Consider the following 21,610-nt stretch of genomic DNA (forward strand, 5'->3'; position numbering starts at 1 on the left):
TCACAGCACTGTTCCAGCAAGCAGCATGTCCACATGGCCACTTCAAACATCCTCATTTTCCACAGCCATATGGGATTGTAAAATTGCTTTTGTAAGCTAGGGAGAAAGTGAAATTCAAATGCTTAGTGGCAGCCATCCAAAGGCAGACAGAGCAAACCTGTGCTGCCTCCTGCACCCCAGGCCCCAGGTCTCAGGGTAAAGAGCAGTATCAATTCCAGTGGGTGATTAAATACATTCAAATCCTTCACAGAATGTCAGTGTTTACAATAATGCTGATGAAATAAAGCGCTTTGGGCCAGTGATTAATGATGGCAACATGCTGCTGTCTGGCCTTCACTTTGAGAATTTTATTCCAAAAACATATAAGCTTACAAAGGCAAGCTTTATTAAAGAGGCCAGCCTGAGATGTCATCAGCAAACTATTTCCCCTCTAGATAAATCACAGCTTCTTCTGTTACACTTACTACTAAACCTAGCTCCACAATAGGCATCTTTTCCCTGCCTCACAGCCAGGGAAGGCAATCAGACAAGAATGGATTTGCTCATGTCCAGGGCCTATGGACCCCAAACAAACCTTTGCTGTCACCCTCAGCATGCCTTCAGCCAACTCGCTTGACTGAACAGACCACGATCCTTTGCTACGCTGCCAAATCAAGCAGGTAAACCCAGAAACACTTGTGCATCACTTCTTCCAATGGATCCACCACCTAAAACACCAAGTTTTACACCTACCCCAATGTTAGCAGGCAAAGGACAGAGAAAAATCAGACTTGAACAAGACATTGTACCCTTGATAAGGTCATGGATGCGATTTTGATTCAGATTTAGTAAAGCTGTTCTTCTTGACGTGTCTAACTTAAGCATTCAGAAGTGTTTCTGAACCAGCCTTCCACGGGCTGTGTCTGAGCCTATTCAGAAGTGAAAGAGGAAACCACAAAGTACGGTATTTCCTGCATCAAATGCCTGTTGGTCAGACAGCAGGGACCTGAGCTCCAAAGTCCCCATCTCTGCTGCACTGGAGGGATGCAGCTCTGGGGCTAGAAGACCACCGTGATTGACTATGAGGTAGAATACAGACCCATTCTTCTCTCAATATGTCTGAAAGCCTTTAGACCTGTGAACAAGACAAATAGGGCTGAGACCGCTATCCCACAGGGCAGCTGCTTCCCTTCCTGCTGCCTCTGCTCCCCAGCTGGCATCACAGCCAATGTTCAGAGGAGCAGGATTAAACAAGGAGTCACCTTTGCAGCACCAGCAAGCCCCAGGGCTGTTTCCAGCATCCCTGCAGGCCCACCATATGGTGCCTTGCTGGATGTCCCGCAACGGGGCCAGACTTCAGACGGAAGGCGGTCTAAAACCCCTCTGTAACGAAAGCTGAAACGGGATTCAGCAGCCCAAGAGCCTGTCAAAATAGAAGCTATTCCAAAGGAAACCCTTCGGCGCGCAGCCCAGGGTTACTAATGGAAGCAAGCGAGATGGGTTTAACAGACAAGCCACGGCCCGGCTCCATCAGGAGGTGCCTGATGCAAAGGAGACTGCAGCACGTCTGAAGTGTCCTCTTCCCATGGGCAGAGGCAGGGCCGGCAGCGGAGCAAGCTGGGAGAGGAGAGGTCCCGCCAGCGCCATGCTCGGAGCCATCTCCCGCCCGGGTGCAGGTGGCGCAGCGAAGCCGCGATAAAACCCAAACGCGGCTTCAAGCCCTGGCTCAGCTTCCTCCGAGCACTTAAAATAGCTTAAATAACAGGATGCAAGAGGGGAAAGTAACCCACACATGTCCTTTTAAGGCTATATGCTCAGCAGGACACACTCCAGCAGGACCACAGATCCCCGTTTGCCGGCAGCTCGGAGCATTGTTTCACCACCTTGCAGCACTGAACACAGTGTTCAGCCGGGGTAGGGGTTTTAAGTACTTCATGTTTCCAGAAAAGATGCTTATCTCTGCTATGAGAAGCAGGGAGGAGGAAGACAAATAAACAGAGCAAGTCTGCAGATAGGGTTGCTCCATGCCTCCCTTGTGAAGGGCCACTGCTCGGCCAAGGGCACAGATACACACACCTGCTCCAGGCAACAAATCCAGAGACCAGCGGGGATTCGGAGCACTCTGCTCTTCTCCCCCTAACCTGCAGCCACCCAAAGCCCAGGCAGTTCTTACACCCCACTTAATTGCTTTTGTCAGGTGGTAAGATGCTTTTTTCCCCACTGCTGTTTACTACTCAGATCATTCCCAACACAAAGACCTGCTTGTAGGATACTGGGAGCTGCTTCCGAAGATGCAGCTGACTTTAGTGCTAACTTTAAAGCATGGATTCTCACCTCTGGACTTCTAAATAAGCAAGAAGGAGTTCTGGGGACTCCTGCCTTTTGCTGGCTGTCAGCAGACAGCAAACCAGCTTCATGGGAGATAGGGGATACCAGCAAGCGGCATGGAAGGCAAATGGTGACAGAGAGCACAGTAACACCTCACTGTCTTGGTCTGGTCCAGCTGCATACAGAAAACCTTGTCACCACCCTTCAAGTTCATCAACCTGCACATCCAGGGCAGCAACTTGTCCCATGCTAGAATGAAAGCAGGTCTCCAGGAAGCCCATGCAGCCACACAGTGGAGCAGGCACATCTTGGTGGGCAGAAGCCACCATGCAAGAGGCTTCCTCCTTCCCACACCTACTTTGTGACATCCTAAGGGCCAACCACCTGAGCTTTGCTATAACCATGCTCTGGGCTGTGGTGCAAGGCTTCCAGGTAGCTGGGAGATAGAAACCCAGACTTGTTTGTGTTGGAGGGACCTTAAAGCTCCTCCAGCTCCAGCCCCTGCCACGGGCAGGGACACCTTCCACTAGAGCAGCTTGCTCCAAGCCCCTGTGTCCAACCTGGGGCTCCTCCAGGCTGACCCAGCCCAGCTCTCTCAGCTTGGCTCCAGAGCAGAGCTGCTCCAGCCCTCCCAGCATCTCCGTGGCCCCTTCCTCCTCAGATGAAAAAGGCTTCCTTTTAAACAGCAGCCTTAGAACAACTTCTCTTCACATTCACTAGAGGCACATTAGAAGTTCCCAGCCAAAGCCAGCAACCAATTAGCGACCAGATCTATATCCCAGGGCAAATACAGCTCCTTTAGGCAAGAATAAAAGGAATGAGAGCATTAAAGACACCCCTGACAAGAGCGTCCCACAGCAGTGCTTGAGGGCTGGACCATGCCTGAAGCTCACAACACAGGAGGCAGGTGAAAAGGCCTGGCAGGTCCCATCTCACCTCTGGGTATGTCCGGGCTAATCACTGCATTTCTCAGTGACACTGCCATGACAATTTAAAACCAAAGAGGGCTCAGCTCCCTGGGTGAGCAGGGTGAGCTGGTTTCCTGACATGGGTTCCTCATTGTTTCCAGTGCACAGGCAGCCACCCAGCCTAATCTTGAACGCTTCCCACATACTTGTGACAAAAAGCCACCTCATTCCAGCCAGGTTAATCATTGTCAGTTTATCCAAGGACTGAATGGGCTGCCTGCATCCCAGCCTTATTAAGGGCTGCACTCTGAGGCACATTACACAACAAGAAGCACCATGGTCATCTATTTCCCTCTACAGCAGCTCACTTCCACTGGCTGGAAAAGCCCTGCGCAGAGCAAGACAGGAGAGGGAATGTCCCAAAATGCAACTTACATCATGTCCCAATAGGAAATACTGCTCTGAGAGAATCAGTTGCCTTTGAAATTCATATTTCTCTCTGCAGATTGCAAATTTAGAGCAAAAGAGAGCACCCTGTTCTAGAGAGCAGTTTACCCAGTACAGACGCCAGGCAATAAGCAATTTGCTTCACCAAAAGGATGCTCAAAAAACGGATAAAAAGCACTGCAACAGCTGGAGTGTGAGCAGCAGGTTATGGAGGGGATTCTCCCCCTCTGCTGCATGAATGGGAGACCTTAGAGCAGCTCCAGTGCCTAAAAGGGGCTCCAGGAAACCTGGAGAGGGGCTTGGGACAAGGGCCTGTAGGGGCAGGCCAAGGGGAATGGCTTTAACCTGCCCGAGGGAAGACTGAGCTGAGCTCTCAGGCAGAAGCTCTTCCCTGTGAGGGTGCGGAGGCACTGGCACAGGGTGCCCAGAGAAGCTGTGGCTGCCCCATCCCTGGCAGTGTTCAAGGGCAGGTTGGACACAGGGGCTTGGAGCAAGCTGCTCTAGTGGAAGGGGTCCCTGCCCGTGACAGGGGTTGGAGATGGAGGAGCTTTAAGGTCCCTTCCAACCCAAACCAGGCTGGGATGCTATGATAAGAACTGGAGCCACCAGAGGGCAATGCTCGTGCACAGCAGCCGCAGACCACAAGCTGCTCCATAATGGCAGGTAAACAGCCACTAATTAGGTTTTGCCTCCAAGCTCCTCAAACAGTGCCTCAATGCACCTGCCCCAGCCAGAAACACAGCCCCTACATTTACATGTGCATGGATTGGCTGACCTGCCAAAACCAGCATCCTCCGAGCCGAGCTCTGTGCCAGCCCTGCCTGCTGCCTGGGCTGCAGTACTGCAGTACCAGCTTGGATGCATCTCCTGCCATCAGGAACCAACAAAGCCGAACCAGGAGCAACAGGGCAAGGCTCTGTGCCAGTGCTCATTGACAGCCCGGCTGCCACATCCCTTTGTGCTCCTTGGCTAGAAGTGACAAGCCAGAAGCAACAAGGCTGCCAAGAGACTCCTTGGCACGCAGAAGACCACGAGAGCACCAGACTGCCCATATACCCATGTACCATGCACAGGGGTGGGATAAATCCATTTCACAGCAGACAGGAGCAAGGTGCCCTCCACACTGGAACTTACCGACTTTGGCAAAGGCCTCCTTGAGGTCCTCCAGGTCATCTTTGGAGATTTGCATGGTGTTGGCCATCTCATGAACTTAGGGAGTACCTACAGAGGGAAAACGGACACTGTGAAACCACACTGCCTTCAAACACCTGCAGTGTTGAACAGCAGCACAGCAACAGGCAGCACCAAGGTCACTACAGTTCTCGAGGCCACGTTTATCTTTCCACTCAGAAAACAGATGTGTGGAGCTCAGGCGATGGGAAATGCACTGCTTAACAAGTCAGAAAGCCCATTAGCCTTGTTAATATTTAGCTGTGTGTATTTATTTTATGGGCACACGTGAAGGCACCTGCCAGCAGTGTGTTCTGTAGGTCGGAGAAGCTCACACGTCCAGGGATCTCCTGAACACAATCAGAATCCACAGTTAAAAGCATTAATGCAAGAGAGTGAATGCTCTGCCTGCCTGTCCCCGAGAGCAGAGAGCACACAGCTCCCACAGCCAAACAGCAAAGCCCCGAAACGGGGTCTTTCTGCACAGGGCTTTACCTGGTGCTGTTTGCAAGGAGGAATCAGTCTGGTTTCCTACCAGAAAAAGGTTTGAACAAACACCTGCCTATTGCCCCAGAGCCAGGCTCTCAGTGCACCGTGTAAGCACCAGGCTGTCCGCATGGCACCGACCCCTCCACTCCCCCGAGCGAGGCACGGCAGGGAGACCCCAGTGCAGAACAGCAGGCACCAGCCCCGCTCACACCCCGGCTGTGCACATCTCGATCAGACCTCGGCGCTGAAGAAACAGCGAGGATGAAGCACACGGTGCCTACACCCATCTGTGCAATCCTCCTTCCCAAGCACTACAGAGGTGCCACCCAGCCAGCCTGGACAGGAGCGATCACCATAAGGATGAGAAAAGGATGGGGCTGTTCAGCCTGGAGAAAAGAAGCTGCGGAGAGGCCTCAGAGCAGCTTCCAGTGTCTGAAGGGGGCTACAAGGATGCTGGAGAGGGGCTCTTCATCAGGGACTGCAGCGACAGGACAAGGGGTGATGGGTTCAGACTGAAACAGGGGAAGTTCAGCTTAGATCTTAGGCAGAAGCTCTTCCCTGGGAGGGTGCTGAGGCGCTGGCACAGGGTGCCCAGAGAAGCTGTGGCTGCCCCATCCCTGGCAGCGTTCAAGGCCAGGTTGGGCACAGGGGCTTGGAGCAAGCTGCTCTAGTGGAAGGGGTCCCTGCCTGTGGCAGGGGTTGGAGATGGAGGAGCTTTAAGGTCCCTTCCAACACAAACCAGGCTGGGGTTCTATGCAAAGGCCGGTGCCCTGCCCATGTCCCCATCCCATGCCATTCATGACAGCAGCATCAGATGTCCCGTTGGCACTCTGGCCAATACAACCAGAAGAGATCAGTGATGGTGATTTGCTCCATCCAAATAGGGCAACCTCTGCGCACAGAGGCAGGCTAGATCAGCACGTTCTAGCACTCGTGCTAGCTGCAGCTCAGGGGCTTTAAAGCTGGGGATCCAGGCAGGCTCAGTGCAACTTCAAATGAGACTTGCATCCCCAGATTTTCCAGCTCCACCTTTGTTAGCTACAACTGCTCTGAGTTGAGAAATCAAAGGTTCCTCCTCTGCCTATGGGAACAGGCTCAGCTGCCGCCTCCTTTGTAAGGAAGAGGCTGAGGGTGAGCTCAGGTTTACAGCCTGGCAGCAGGCAGGAGCCCCAACGGGCTGCTCGAGCAACAAGAAGCTGTTTGACAAACGCCTGTGCTCTGATGGAACCCCTTTTGTGTGAGCCCCCCAGGTACCCTCACAAGCACTTGCTGGCTTCAGAACACAGGTCTGCCTGCAGTTGTCCGTGGCAGCCCGTCTGGAAAGCAGGTGACGGAGCGATGGGCAGGGTGGCAGCCTGGGAAAGCGGCTCAGGCGGGTGCTCACAGCAGGGAAAGTCAACAAGAACTTGCATCACTGCAGGGACACGAAGGGAAGAACATCGGACCCCACCTCCAACAACAGCAGAGCTGCCAGCGGGCAGGATAACATCAGTACAAGACACCAGCAGCGAGACAGCCAAATCCATCGCTTGGCCTGTGCTGCAGGAACGGGGCAGGGGAGGAACCACGGCAAAGCTGCACCGAGCTGACAGGGAAGGGGAAAGGAAGACACCACAATTTTTCCTCTCCGGTTTCACATGACCTGGTTCCAGTGAGCCCAGAAACCCCCGTGTGCTGGGTGCACCCCAGTGCGTGAGCAGCAGCTCAGGGAGGGGATCCTGCCCCTCTGCTGTGCTCTGGGGAGACCCCCCCTGCAGCCCTGATCCAGCTCTGGGGCAGCAGCACAAGAGGGACGTGGAGCTGCTGGAGTGAGTGCAGAGGAGGCCATGGGGATGCTGCGAGGGCTGGAGCAGCTCTGCTCTGGAGCCAGGCTGAGAGAGCTGGGCTGGGGCAGCCTGGAGAAGAGAAGGCTCCTGAAGGGGAGACCTGAGAGCAGCTTCCAGCTGCCCATCGTGCTGCATACCCAGGCCACCACATCTTCCACACCAAAACAAGCAGCAAACACCCCATAAGCTGAGAACTGTTAAAAAACCTGCTCTGTTTGGCTTTACCATGGAAATGCCATGCTCTGGACATGTCCTGCAATTGTTGGGGGGGGGGGGGGGGTGTCCACTTAAAGAACACCTCCCTTCCAGCCCCAGTGCTGTTCAGCTCAGTCAGGATGGTTATATGGTTATAAAGCAGGTTCACCTTTCAGTTTTCATACCGCTTCTTCCTTCTGTAGCTCTGCTTGAGAGCAGAGGGGGAGTTTGAACCAAGAGAGAAAAAACAGAGTCCTGACCTCAAGAGAGCTGCCTGGGAAGGGGAAAGCGTGTAAAGCTGGAACAGACAGTATAGGAGGAGCTTAGTGGGCTACAAAGGTAAGAGCTGACTGGGACTATGGAGCTCCCAAAGCAGGTTCACAGAGCTCTTCTGCAGTGGAGACACATCACTGCCAGCACTGGGCTGCAGAGCAGGAGAGCCTCGGGTTTTGTTGTGGGGGGGGTTTGTGGGTTTGTTTGCTTTTAACAGCTGAGTCTGGGGCATTCAGGCCGTGTTTTTCCATTCACAGTTGCATTGTTAAACAAGAGCCTTTGTCTTCATGGATACAGAAAGCCCTTTTGTCACACTGGCAGAGGGATCACACATCAGCTGCCTCTGTGGGGACACAGCACCACGCTGCTCACGCCGCACCACGGCACATTCACTTCCACATGAGCAAAGCCCCTGCCAGGGCACGCAATGACAGCCAGAGACAAACGGTAGCTGTGGGCCTCAGAGGATGGGAAATGCACTGCTTACCAAGTCAGAAATCCCATTAGCCTCCTTAGTATTTAGCTCGGTGTATTTATTTTATGGGCTGTGTTGCTCTGCACACATAGAATCACACCCTGGTTGGGGTTGGATGTCCCTGATGAGGAGCCTGCAGCGTTAGGACAAGGGGTAATGCCTTCAAACTTAAATAGGAACGTACCTGCCACCAGTGTAAACCCATTTAGAGGGAGGAAGAGAGAGCAAAGGGGAAAGAGGAGGCAGAAGTGAGCTGGTAATCCCACACCCATTTTACACCCTGGTGACAGAAAGGCTATCAGTCAATGCACACATAAGCAGAGTGTATAAGGAAGCAGTTCCTGCTCCAGATCTCTTTTGCAGTGATTAGCCCGGACATACTGCTCCAGATCCCTTTTGCTCCTGCCTGCATCCCTCACTCCACAGCAGAAAACCAGAGGCACAAATCCATAACACATGGATGGACTAAAGATACTCCAGAGAAGAGTGTGGCTGGCAGATGGTGCAGCCTGTTTGTGCCACAGAATCCCAGACTGGTTTGGTTGGAAGGGACCATAAAGCTCATCCCATTCCCTGCAGACTTCACTTTAAGCTGCAGATCAGAGCTGCTTCAAGTGCATCTGAGGTTTTCCAGTATCAACTCCCTTCCCCGAGAGCGGCTGTATAGAGTTTCTGTGCAAACAAGTTTTATAGCTCCTGAGCACAGAGCAGTCATCAAACCAGGGTTAGTTTATTTGCTCTCCAGGCAGAGCTGCAATACCGACAAGTCAGATGGAGCTGCCCCAGCACCTGTGCTTTCACAGCTGGAGCCCACCTTCAGTGGGACCATCACCAGAAGGATGCACTTGTGTGCTCAGACAGCACCTTAACACCACTCAAACCCAGAGAAGAGATCCCCAAGGCTCTTTCCCAAGTGGACAAGTCCTGGGAGCTGCATTCTGCACAGAGGATCAGCGAAACATCACAGAACCCCAGACTGGGCTGGGCTGAAGGGATCTTAAAGTTCCTCCAGCTCCAACCGCTGCCACGGGCAGGGACCCCTTCCACTGGAGCAGCTTGCTCCAAGGCCCTGTGTCCAACCTGGCCTTGAACACTGCCAGGGATGGGGCAGCCACAGCTTCTCTGGGCACCCTGTGCCAGCGCCTCAGCACCCTCACAAGGAAGAGCTTCTCCCTAAAGTCTGTGATACTTGCTCCATTATAAAGTGTATCTAAGTAATTCTTACATCAGGATTTAAACACTGCTGCTGATATTTGTCAATTTTTTAAGGGATGTGGATGGAATTTGGAGACATTTATTTCTATTTAGGAAATAAACGCAACCAGCTTGAATTCTCAGACTAAATCAGGCCCACACTGAATATTATGAATACCTACAAGTATCCACAAACTCCCTTGCTTCATCAGCAAAACAAACCTTTACTCTAAAAATAAATTCTCCTTTCATGTTGTAGTAATTCATGGAACTTCCACTTCAATTCAAACTTACAGCAGCTCAGCCTGCTTTTAAACCGCCTTTTAAAGCGGGTGGGGGGGTGTATGCGCACTGAGGCACTTGCACATCTCCCTGAAAGCTGGAGGTTTAGTCCCATTTTGAAAGCACATGGCAACCAAATATTTCCCAACAGCCGCTTGAACACTTCCAAGAGAAACAGAGCTGGAATTTGCTGCTGTTCCAAATGGAAGGATTTGCTTTCTTAGCAGCTCCGTGTTCATTTGAAAACCGAGCTGCTCCGTCCCTCCCAGACCCGCCCTGCTTTAATATCTCTACAAGTGACTGATTAACAGCACCGAGGTGTTTATGCAAACGCGGACGCACATGGAAGCGCCAGGGAAAAGGCGTTCATGGGCCCCTTTCCCACCCGAGCAAAGAGCCAGGAGCGAGCGGGGTCCGGGCTGGAGCAGCGGTGACTCAGCCCCTGCGCGCTGCGCTCCGCACGGGCACCTGCGGGTCTGGGGCTCGCTCTCCGCGCGGAAGGCTCCAGAGAGAGCACGGCTCACTCGGCATCAGCTCAGCAGGACAGCTCAGAACCTGCCTGTCTGTGACCACGGACCCGGCACCGAGCGCTCTGCTGTTAGACACCGAGGCCAGGCAGGCGGCAGAGCGCCCGGGGCTGGCGGCACTGACGCAGCGCGGCTGGTTTGGGGCTGACTGGGAGGGAATCCTGGTGATTCAGCCCCAGGATTCCTGCGGTTCACCCCGTCCTGCCCCTTCCTCCCCGTCCTGCCTTGCCCCATTCACCCCACCCAGCTCCTCTGGCAAGAACACAGAACCCCAGCCTGGTGTTGAAGGGACTTTAAAGCTCCTCCAGCTCCAACCCCTTCCACTGGAGCAGCTTGCTCCAAGCGCCTGTGTCCAACCTGCCCTTGAACACTGCCAGGGATGGGGCAGCCACAGCTTCTCTGGGCACCCTGTGCCAGCGCCTCAGCACCCTCACAGGGAAGAGCTTCTGCCTTAGAGCTCATCTTAGTCTCTCTTCGGGCAGGTTAAAGCCATTCCCCTTGACTTCTGACATCAACAAGAGGAAGTGAAAGCTTGCATTGCACAGGCTCGGTCTGATGGGTCCTCAAAGATAAATACTTACTGCCGCTTTGGGGGCAGCCAGGGAAGTTTAGGGATGGATGGCTTGTAAATGAAAACCTATCACGGAATCCATCCTCTCCTGCTCATAAATCGGTTTGCGTGTTTCAAGCAATGTTTTGTTCCTCAGGTTCCTCCCAGGCAGCACCCACAGGTTGGCTGTTAGCAAACGCCGGGCCGTGGGAAGCACAGAAACTTGGATTTGGCAATTTCCATCCATCCAGTCAGCGAGCACAGGGCTGCAATCAGACTTTCACCACGCTTCCATCTTTACTGCCTTTACCCACAGAGAACAAACTTTGACTGGTCCACGCTGCTTGTGTAGCCCACCAGCTACTACAGAGCCATGTGGTGCATATCTCAGGGAAAGGACACAAGACTGCAGATAGCAATTGCCACTGCACAGGCACTTTACAGCTCAGTTCTTCCCAATCCCATCAAGAGATGGCCTTCAGCTGCCGGGCTTCTGAAGCATCTCTATGTCAGCAACAGTCCCATCAGTGGGTTTTGTTTTGTATCGTCCCAAATCCCTGTAGCTGTCACGTGGGAGAGACCAGCTCCCTGCTTTGCTTATCATCACCTGGGAGCAGACCTTGAGACTTTGCTCCCATTGTTACACAACTCTGCTGCTGCGGGGAAAAGCCTGTCAAATCCATCAGGAGCAGAGACAACACGCACTGGAATTAGTCACTGCACTTGGCTTGCAGCCGCTCCCTCCGGATTGGGGGCATGTCTTTATGGGGTGTCCACCTCTGGACATGCACCTTCCTCCAGGTTAAAAACCCAGTTTCTCCAAGCTAAACCTGTGCAGAATGATGCCAGAGGTTCTTCTAAGCAGCACCTGGGAGATGCCCAGCAGGGATGTGGGCTGCCCAGAGGCAGGGTCACTCCATGGTATGGGAACGACAGCAAAACAGCTTTCCTGTGCCTCCTGCTCAGACTTTAACCCAATGCCCGTGGACAGCCTGGACAAGCTGATCCTTCACTTTTGCATGCTCAGAGTGTTTTCTTTCCCTTCAAGACAGAACCAGATTCACCAGCTTCAAACCCTTCAACTGCTGACCCATCAGCCAATTCACATGCCTCTGACACCCTGCACAGCCAAGGAGGTGGCCCAGAAAATGGTCAAAGTGTTCAGCACCCAGAACTGAGCTGGAGCCGGTACCCACAGAAAACCCAAAATCAGCATCAAGTCTGCTCACAGCATCAAACAGGGATCAGCCCCTTGCCAAAAGCCCAGGAAAGCCTTGACCTTAAGAGCAGCCTCCAGAATGCTGCAAAGCTGGGGATATGGCACAGAAATCTGCAGGGATTTGAGTACACAATTCACTGGATGAGCTTTAAGGTCCCTTCCATGCCAAACCACTCCACGATTCTATGATCCCCATGCAGCCCTGAAGGAATATGAACCAGAGCTGCTTCTGATGCACATTAAGCAGTGACATGCAATCCTGGAGCAGAGCAGATGGATGCTTGCCTACCACCATGACCCAGCATTTACTATCAGGAGGCTGAAGTGGCAGAAACGTAAAACTGGTTTGGCACTCAAGGGGAAGGAAAGCATGGATAGCTTGCTGCAAACCTACATCCTTCTCTGAATGCTCCTGATGTGGACGACCAGAGCCAAGGGGATGGGATGAGGGTCAAAGCAGGAGCAGAGCCGGCTGTCAAGGAGGAGAGCAGCTGCCTGCTAGACCTTGCTGCTGCTGCACTCATACATACTCGTCACCTGCTGTGAGCACCTTGCTGCTCCAACTCTATTACATGTATCTGCAGAGTACTTACAATCTGCAGGGAACAGCAGAGACCGGATGAAACACCGCTCAGGGCACCAGTGAATTGGTCCTTAAGAGCTTCTTTGCAAAATACTTCTCCCAAATGTTGCATTTTGGCACAGTTTTAGCAGAGCAACTACCCCAGGATGAGAGCACAGTCGCAACCATGACCTCCTAGATTTATCTCACTCTTGAAGTGCAGCAGTTTGCTCCCATCGGTGGAAACAGAGCAGCAAAATTCCCGGTTAACCCATTAGTCCAACATGAACCAGGTGAGCCTTTCGAGACCTCTCAGGAAAGGAAGAGCTGAGCACTCATCCTGCCTGGCACTTGCAAAAGCAAGTAACATTCATAGATAATTTAAACCTAAGTGCAATAAGGTAAAAGAGGAGGGGGCAGGGTCAGATGTCAGCTAATGGACTGAGACTTGGAAGGCTTAATGTAAATTCCTGGCTCAGGCACAGAAAACTCATGCTGGCCTCTCAGGAAATTCTTACGCTGATAATAACTCTTACTCTTGCATAGTTCCCCAAATAAAAGCAGCATTAAACACTTCCTACTGCACATTCAGTACCTTAACCATAAATGACTTCAAGAAAGGACCCACCTCTTACCACCCACTGCAAAACTCAGCATAAGGCATCCCTCACTGTATGACGGGACTCTCAGTGATGGTGGGAAAGCCAGCATGTTCCCCACCTGCATAAGCAAGGAGAAGTGAGGATCAGAAGGCTAAAACAGATGAAGCAAGAAGCATTACTCGGTCTCGTAACCTTCCCTCCTGCCCAGGCAGGGCAATCAGCAAGATCCCTGAATTAAATCACAGCACACTCACTGCCTACGCAGTGCCAGCAAGCAAGCTCCTGCAAGCCAAACCCCCAGTGCAATGGTGCGAGCCCTGGAGAGCTGGACCAAAGCGAGCCTCAGCAGTTCAGCCTGGCAGGGGGGGTTCTGGGCAACCCTTTACCAGGTACAGCCGTGGTGGAGCAATTCTGTAGTGTGCGCATCAGTCTGAAGGTGAACGGATCTGGCCTGAAATGGGACAGCCAAGCTCAAGGGAGACCTCGTTCCAGCCTTCCAATACCTAAAGGGATCTAAACTGGCAGAGGGGAGACTGAGATGAGCTCTTAGGCAGAAGCTCTTCCCTGTGAGGGTGCTGAGGCGCTGGCACAGGGTGCCCAGAGAAGCTGTGGCTGCCCCATCCCTGGATTCTATGAAATCCCAGCAGCTGGGCAACTGCAACCCCATGATAAAGATCCAGAGAACTGTGTTAGAGAATCACAGAGTGCTTTTGGTTGGGAGGGACCTTAAAGCTCCTCCAGCTCCAGCCCCTGCCACAGGCAGGGACCCCTTCCACTAGAGCAGCTTGCTCCAAGCCCCTGTGTCCAACCTGGCCTTGAACACTGACAGGGATGGGGCATACCTTAAATAAGAAACAAACCTCTAGAAACTGCAAACCCTGCTCCACGCATTGCAATTATGTTCTAAAAGTCTCTTAGAAACCACAAATTTCAGTAACTGAACTCTTAGTAGAAAAAACGAGTGATAAAAGAAGAAAATCCTTTTCCCATCTTCCCCCTGCTGCCTGTAATCTTGTTCAGCAAGCACTTGGGGAAAGGGAAAGACGTCAAAATAATTTGATCCAGAGGAGGCAAGCATCAGTAGTGCGCAATACATCAGTGTCATGGCATAGCTGTCCTAGCAGCTTCTGGAAGTATAAAACCAATCTGTAACTTCAACATTGACTTCCTCTAGAGAAGCCGGCTCAGATCCTATCTACCTTGACAAAAACAGAAACATCAATCTCAAAGATAAATGTGAAAGAGCTAGAGGAGCAGGAGAGCTGCTGTCTTTGCCTCCCAGGAGGCTGCCACGACAGTGCCATCGCATTCACTCTGACAGCAGGGTGTTCCCCACACTCCTCTGTAATCTAACTTCCTTTGGGGAAGAGCCATGGGGAGCAAAGGGGAGCAGTGGCAAGCTCTGCTCCGCGACCCTTGGACTGTGAGCAACCCTTCCTAATCCCTACAAAACGCACCCATATCACCAGTTTCAAGGCCAGGCAGGATCTCCAAGGTGCATCCAGCATCCACACAAGTTCTCTTTGGGACCCTTTGAGCTGCTTTGCCACCTCCTCCTCCTCCTTCACTGACTTAGCAGCTCTGCCAGTGCCCAATACCCCTAGGACAGGTGTAGTGGTTAAGATGTATGCACCATGAACAGCACACAGCCTCGTCGCTACTCCAAGCTTCAGGAGGGTGTGAGAGTCCTCCAGCTGTGAACTCATTCCTTACAGCCAGATGTTTTGCAGAATAAAAGCAGGGTAAGAGTAAAATATAAGCAAAACCTCAGAGCAAGACGTTCAGCATAAACAAAATCAGGCCACAAAGCAGCCGCATGAGGCGTGTTTTATGGGACTCCACACATGTGAAGTCTAAGCTTTTCAGCACAAAAAGCTCAGCTTTTCAGTCCAATACTTAAAAGTATTCGCTATGGAAGAGTTTGAGCTAGTAGTGACTGCTAAAGCGTTTGGAGAGGGTCTGTGCTGACATCCCAGCACAGCCAGCCTCCCCCAGAAAACACAGCAAGTTCCTCATTTAGGACACAAAACCCTGCCAGGCTGTGATGCCGGATGCTGTTCCCGCTGGAACAGCACTGGGAGCGCAGCTCCTCCAGGCAAAAGACCCCCAACACCTGGGGAGCCACCGCAGCCAATTCCCCGAGAGCTCTCAGAGCTCCTCACGCTTTCTGCAAGCGGAGCTTTAACGATTTAACTCTCCAAACATGCAAGTTTGAGCGGTTCTGCTCTTTAAAAGGCTGCTGCAGACCGAGACGGGATTAAGATGTGCCGAGACCGAGGTTTCTGGGAAGGCAACACCCTCAGTCCTCCCCTGGGACATTCGCAGCCCGGTGATGTAAAGTCAGCGGCGGCACTCGCTGCTGCCCTGTTTGCATGTGCACAGATAAATCCCAAATCTGAAACACATCAAACCCCCAGATTAATCTTTTCCTTCTGCCTCCAGCTATTCCCCTGGACCCACTCCAGCAGCAGATGCCTCGCAGGCACAAATCAAAGCAAAACAAGTCGCTGCAGGAGGATCTCTGGCGTGTGCTCGCATCCCTGCAGCCAGGACCCCGAGCGGCAGCATCCCAGGAGCACCCTTACCTCTGCTCCTCACCGGAATGGGTCCGTCGGCCGGGCTGAAGCGTGTCCCAGCCGCGGCGCGGATCCGGACAGCCAGCATTCCTCCCAGCATCCCCGCCCCGCAGATGGGAGGTCGTTGGAAAGGCTGAGGGACAGGCTGCTCGGGCGCGGGATGCTCCAAGCGCTGCCGTGCTTTTAGTGCTGGGCACTCGGGAGCAGCAGCCACTCAGACATAATAAAGCTTTTAGGTAAGCAAACTGACTTCTAGTTATTTATTGAAACAAAAAGAACTCTTTCACCTTTAACGGTTTAAATTCAGTGCAGCTTTGCTGGCTCCCAGCTTGCCCAGCCAAACAGTGACATGGGGCTTGTATTTTATGTACTTATTCTATGGATATCCTTAAAACCAACAGCAGCTCACAGACAGAGCAACACAGATCCAGACCTATTTGGCCCCAATCCACACTGAGGGAGGATGCTGCCTGCTATTTCACAGCACACTGGCTCCAAAAGAAACCAACAAAGTGGTCCGGATGGGTGGCAAATACTGAGTGCAGAGCTGGTCCATAATACAATCCATTTCATTACCTCAGTCCTCCCTGTCTGCTCTCACTGAATCCAGGACAGACATCTGCTACTAACCAGGAGGGCACAAGCAACAGAAGCATCATGTTCTGTGTTACTGCTGATGCGATGCACGGGAGCAGAATCAGTCACCAGAAAGGTTAAGTGGGATTTCCAAAGCATCATCACTCATTGCAGAAATTTCCATTCCTGTGAAACCCATCATGTTCGAGCCCTCCCATAGCTGGAAGGAAAGGGCATCCCTTACTAATGCTCCAACCAGTGAACAACTGGGACCCTTCCGAAAATTCAGAACACTGAACCAACAGGGTCAGTTTTGGCTGTTTCTCTTTAAAAGTGCTGCCAGGCAGGACAGGGAGTCAGTGCCCAGTGCCATTACTTGGGTAGCACCTGAAAATTTGGCTTCCATCTGTAAAGTTCTAAAGGAGGTATGAAAAGAAGCCCAAAGCCCAACCCCAAAGCCACAACCTGACAGCTTCCTCAGGACGGTAAAAATAATGGGAACCAAAATAGACATTTTTATGCCCAGAAATGCAGCTGCAACTTGAAAGGAAAAACACTGGCTTGAAAAACACTTTTGCACTCCACCGAGGTCAGGCTGCCTGAGCATCACACAGGGCTTAGGGGAGAGCAACTCTTAACTCTGCTCTCACCTTCAGCAAGAACCAGCGTTAGCATCACTGCAGCCCCCGGCTCCACCCAGGGACTGCATCCACCACATCTTGGAGCAAACACCAAACAGGGGGAAACTGGTTTTGGGAAGTTCAGTCCCTCCGCACCCCGCTCCGCATGTGAGCACGCTGCACAGTGTAAATGCTCCCTGTAAGCTTTGGGAAGTGCTGATGCTTTGAGGCTGGGCAGGTCCCGGAAAGACTGAGCCAAACCCAGCTCTCAGCCTGGGTTATGTGACTTCTATCAATGGCAGAGCCAGTGCAGGAGCAATGTGCGCGTTTGGGAGAGAAAAGACAAAACTCTCCTCTCGTTGTGCCTGGCATGCATGCTGCTGGGATAGGAAAGCAGCATGTGCCTGTGGCAGACGCTGCGGACACCTAAAAGCCACCAGCCCATGGACCTTCACACCTCTGCTCCTTTCTTTTCAGGTAACGCATCCTACAGGGCGCGATCCCCATTCCCTCTGCTGGGACGGGAACGGGCATTGCCACCCACTGCCCCCAGCACAGATCCCCAGTGGCCCCACCTCGAGTCCCGCTGCCATGTGGAACGCCCGTCCCCACATGTGCCAAGGCTCCGCAATAGCCAGTTTTTCCACGGCTTTCGGAGCCCTCTGCTCCGCCAAAGCTCCGAGCCCAGCTCTCCCGCTCCAACCTGCAATTACACTCAAGCCCAAAATAGCAGCTCAGCGGTGCCAGCACCACTCACGGCTGCGTCATGCCCCGAGAGCAGGGTGCGGTGATGGCAGAGCGCTGCTCCCGGCACTCCCAGCCCACTTCCCCCAGCGGGGCTGGGCACGCACCGCTCCCCGCAGTTCCAGACTGGGAAGTTTTCTGGTCAAGGCAGCGCACGCCGCGCACTCCCCTGCCCCACAGCGCTTTGGGGCAGCACGAGGTGCTCGGCAGGGACTCGGCTCAGGTGACACCGCGGAGGGAGGGAGCAGGGGGATGAGGTGTGCGCACCAGGAGCATCGCGGCACCGGCAGGATCCCTCCAGCGCATCCTTGCGCAAGGACACGGCTCCTCCCCGGCCCCGCTGCCAAGTTTCGCTGGGAGGCCACTGGCAGGTATTTGCCCTCCAGAGATTACTCAACAGCAGCGGAGGGAGCGGCAGCCGCTGCCTTCCAGGTGATGATGGAGCAAGGGGTCAACCCAGGAGTCACCCCGGCCCTCTGCCCTCAGCAGGGCCCTCAGGAACAGCCCCTCTGGCAAAGCTCTAGGGGAGGAAAGGAGCACGTTCAAGATCTTGCCTACAGGAAACCCGGAGAGGAGCTTTGGACAAGGGCCTGTAGGGACAGGCCAAGGGGAATGGCTTTAACCTGCCCGAGGGGAGACTGAGATGAGCTCTCAGGCAGAAGCTCTTCCCTGGGAGGGTGCTGAGGCGCTGGCACAGGGTGCCCAGAGAAGCTGTGGCTGCCCCATCCCTGGCAGTGTTCAAGGCCAGCTTGGCAAGCTGCTCCAGTGGAAGGGGTCCCTGCCCATGGCAGGGGTTGGAGCTGGAGGAGCTTCAAGGTTCCTTCCAACACAAACCATTGCTTTCCAGCCCACTCCAACTCCTTGTTGGCAGTGTCAAGAGATGCCATGACAAGACAACTAATGAAAACCATGACGATGCACCAATCCCTGGGTATGCTACACCAGCCCCAGTGATTTTTGGGACGGGTTTTGCCTACAGGCACCTGTAGTTCCTGCCTAAAACAAGCTGTTTGATGGGATATAGCCAGCTCCGCTGGAGAAGACAGGGCCAAAAGAATAACCGGCTGGAGGAGAAGCCAGGCAATGTAAATTGTCTGCTCCATGATGAGGATGACACCACACTTTGAGCCTGGGCTCTAGAGAGCAAAGCAGAGCGGCCATCCACTGTGGCTGGGATCAGTGACCATTTGCCGTGTGCCAGATCTCCTCTCCTCTGGTTCTGTCCACATCCTCTTTCAAAGAGAAGGATTTAATGAAGTTATGCACACATGGACAGAAGCACCCTCCCCTGGGCTTTGTGACACAGAGGCTCCGTGCACTTCTTGCCTTCACCTTCAGCTGCAACCAACTGCAGAGAACATTGCCCCGATGTAAACAGCTCTGGAAGGATTTGACAAGTGAGGAGCAAGCATTTGGCCTCGATTCCTCAATTTATCAGTCTTTTTAAAGCAAAAAACACCAACCCATCTTTGCTAATTTCCCCCCTAAAAGCTTCCTGAGCTGCTCTTTCAGTGAGCCTGTCATCAGGAAGAAAGCAAGACATCCGTCAGCCTCATGCTTATTTAATCAAACCCTTGCATATGCAGCAGGGATGGAAAGCTCGCCTTGATTGAAAACATGCTTGCAAACCAGAGGATTCTGCAGCGCAAAACAGACCCGAGGACTTCCCTTGTGCTCCAGCTTAGCAGTGAACAGCGTGGCTATGGGGCAGCGTCGAGCAGGGAGCCCTACAGCCACCAAGGAAGCCAGCGGGCATGGCCAGAACATCCTGCAAAGGACATCTCATGCCTTGGTATTTCAGAAGGAAATCAGAGGCTCCACTGATGTCAGCTCCAGGAAATGAGCCACAGGCAGATGATGCCGGAAGCAGCTTTATATTTAGTACTGAGTCACCCAGCTGATTGAATTCAAAAGACACAAAAGGTGGGTGTGGAGAGGGGCGACATGGGGGAAAAATGAACAAGTTATTCCCTTGAGACCATGAGCAAGGGGGACTGCGCTGTGGGGTGGCACTTTCCATCAAGGAATAGAGAATCTCAGGCGGACCTGGGATCCGTTCCTGCACTTTCACTGGAAAACAAGTGTCCAGATGTGCTGCATTGCCCAGGGCCAAGCCAAAGATGCTGCTGGCTTTGAGTACCGCTGGGATCTGCTCCAGTCCATCCCATTGGCAGGTCTCAGGCCTCAGCAGGGCACCAGCACTTTGCCATCCTTTCCCCTACATCTTTGGTGAGACAAAGAGGCCTCTGGGAGGAACTTGGAGCTGAAAAGATCTTTAATCCAGTTTTGCAGCCCCATCTGAACCACCGGGAAGGGCACCTTGCACCTATCGCATCCCAAAGAGAACACTTTCCTTTGGGGTGATGACAGCAGCATGAGGTGAAAGCTGATGAAGACAGAAGCACGCACAGAGCAGCTGCCCCAGGTAGGGCTGGCATCACGGCAGGCTGCCATCCAAAGGCCACCCTGTCCCTCCCCATACTCCTCCTCAGCATTCCAGGGCAGTCTGGGGTCAAACAGACATCAGCACTGGGAAGGAGGGGCAGAGCACAGTACCCCAGTCACATCACAGAGCTGGCCACTGGAGAAAGGGTGGCACTGGACTGGTAGGAGGGTTGCACAAGCACAAACATCCTATTCCATCTTCCACTTCAACTGCCAGGTCTATCCACCAGCCAAACTAGTCGTAAGATTGGATTTTGGTGTCTCCTAAAACTTCCCTTTTTCTGCACGTCAAAAGACCTCAGTGCAAAGAGCTACACTTCTATTAAACTGCAGTTTCTGCAAATGAATCTAAAGTTTAGTCTACGAGGATGCAGTCCACAGGGATGCTTTATACACCTCAGCTGTAAATGTGTCGAAACTGGATGTTGCCAGAAAACAGATCAGAACAGTGTCGCTGTGCAGAGACCTTGGGCTATCGGTCACTTGTGTTCTGCTACTACAAAACACTATTTTCTTGAGTAGTGACTTCAGGTGGATCATCATCTATAGCATCTTCTCCAGGTGAGCAGGGGACTGCCTGAGCCATGTCCAGGTCTAGTTACTCAGAGAAGCTGTGGCTGCCCCATCCCTGGCAGTGTTCAAGGCCAGGTTGGACACAGGGGCTTGGAGCAAGCTGCTCCAGTGGAAGGGGTCCCTGCCCGTGGCAGGGTTGGAGCTGGAGGAGCTTTAAGGTCCCTTCAACACAAATCAGGCTGGGGTTCTATGGTTCACCCGTACACAGGAAAGGGTTATAGCACTGCTGTCACAGCCTGCTCCAACCAGCAAACAGACATTTAGCCAGCTGTTGAACCCTGTCCACACCAATCTGCCACAAACCACCCCTGCCTGGGGGGGTGGCTGTGGGACACTGCCACTGGGTGGCTCCTCAGCCCCACGTAACTCATCTGCAGGTTACTTCCCACCATCAGGAAGTGGTTTGGTGCTGGGGAATCAAGGCAAAGCTGGTAGAGTCACAGACCAACAGTGGCAGCATCCCACACACCCAGCCCAGCCCAGGAGGACCTTTGGGGAGTCACTGGTATCTCACTGCAATGTCCTGCCAGATGCTGGAGGTAGAAGATTTCAGCAAGTGGCTCATCATGTTATGCAAGTGGGCCTAGAAATTCAGCTGTGCTGAACTAGTCCAGAATCGCATCCCAAGGGACCTTGAAGCTTTTCCTGGTATTTAGCTCATGCCTGCATTTGTTGGCTTTCTCCTTTAAGTGCTCTTTTTGCCTCAGACCCCAACAGAAATCTTCTGTAGGATTCCAGTCACTGGGACGTTCCAGGGGACTGGGATTCATTTCTGTTCAGAACAGTGGGGATATTGGGACTGTCTACTTTTATGGGGCTTTTTCTAACAGTTTTTTGAACAGGTAGGGGAGGACAGGGACATAAAACAGGAAACGTGGAGAAGGGCTTTGGACAAGGGGCTGTAGGGACAGGCCAAGGGGAATGGCTTTAACCTGCCCGAGGGGAGACTGAGATGAGCTCTTAGGCAGAAGCTCTTCCCTGTGAGGGTGCTGAGGCGCTGGCATAGGGTGCCCCAAGAAGCTGTGGCTGCCCCATCCCTGGCAGTGTTCA

At 53.0% G+C, this 21,610-nt stretch overlaps 1 protein-coding gene across 2 annotated transcripts in view; it reads right to left on the minus strand.

Annotated features, from left to right (window-relative positions):
- The window catches only part of PLS3 (plastin 3), a 30,032-nt gene extending 14,306 nt beyond the window's left edge, over nucleotides 1-15,726 (minus strand). For both annotated transcript variants that reach the window (XM_061446267.1, XM_061446266.1), the window contains exons 1-2: nucleotides 15,612-15,726; nucleotides 4,797-4,883 (exon numbers count right to left, since the gene is read on the minus strand). In XM_061446267.1, the coding sequence (XP_061302251.1) occupies nucleotides 4,797-4,863 (67 nt within the window). In that variant the 5' untranslated portion in view covers nucleotides 4,864-4,883; nucleotides 15,612-15,726. The remainder of the gene's footprint in view (nucleotides 1-4,796; nucleotides 4,884-15,611) is intronic.
- Nucleotides 15,727-21,610: the final 5,884 nt, after the last annotated feature.

The sequence above is a fragment of the Pezoporus flaviventris genome, unplaced genomic scaffold (genome assembly GCF_033815535.1).
Source record: "Pezoporus flaviventris isolate CSIRO_AGI_PZ_B2104156 unplaced genomic scaffold, CSIRO_AGI_Pfla_v1 ptg000005l, whole genome shotgun sequence".
Classification (NCBI taxonomy): Eukaryota; Metazoa; Chordata; class Aves; order Psittaciformes; family Psittacidae; genus Pezoporus; species Pezoporus flaviventris.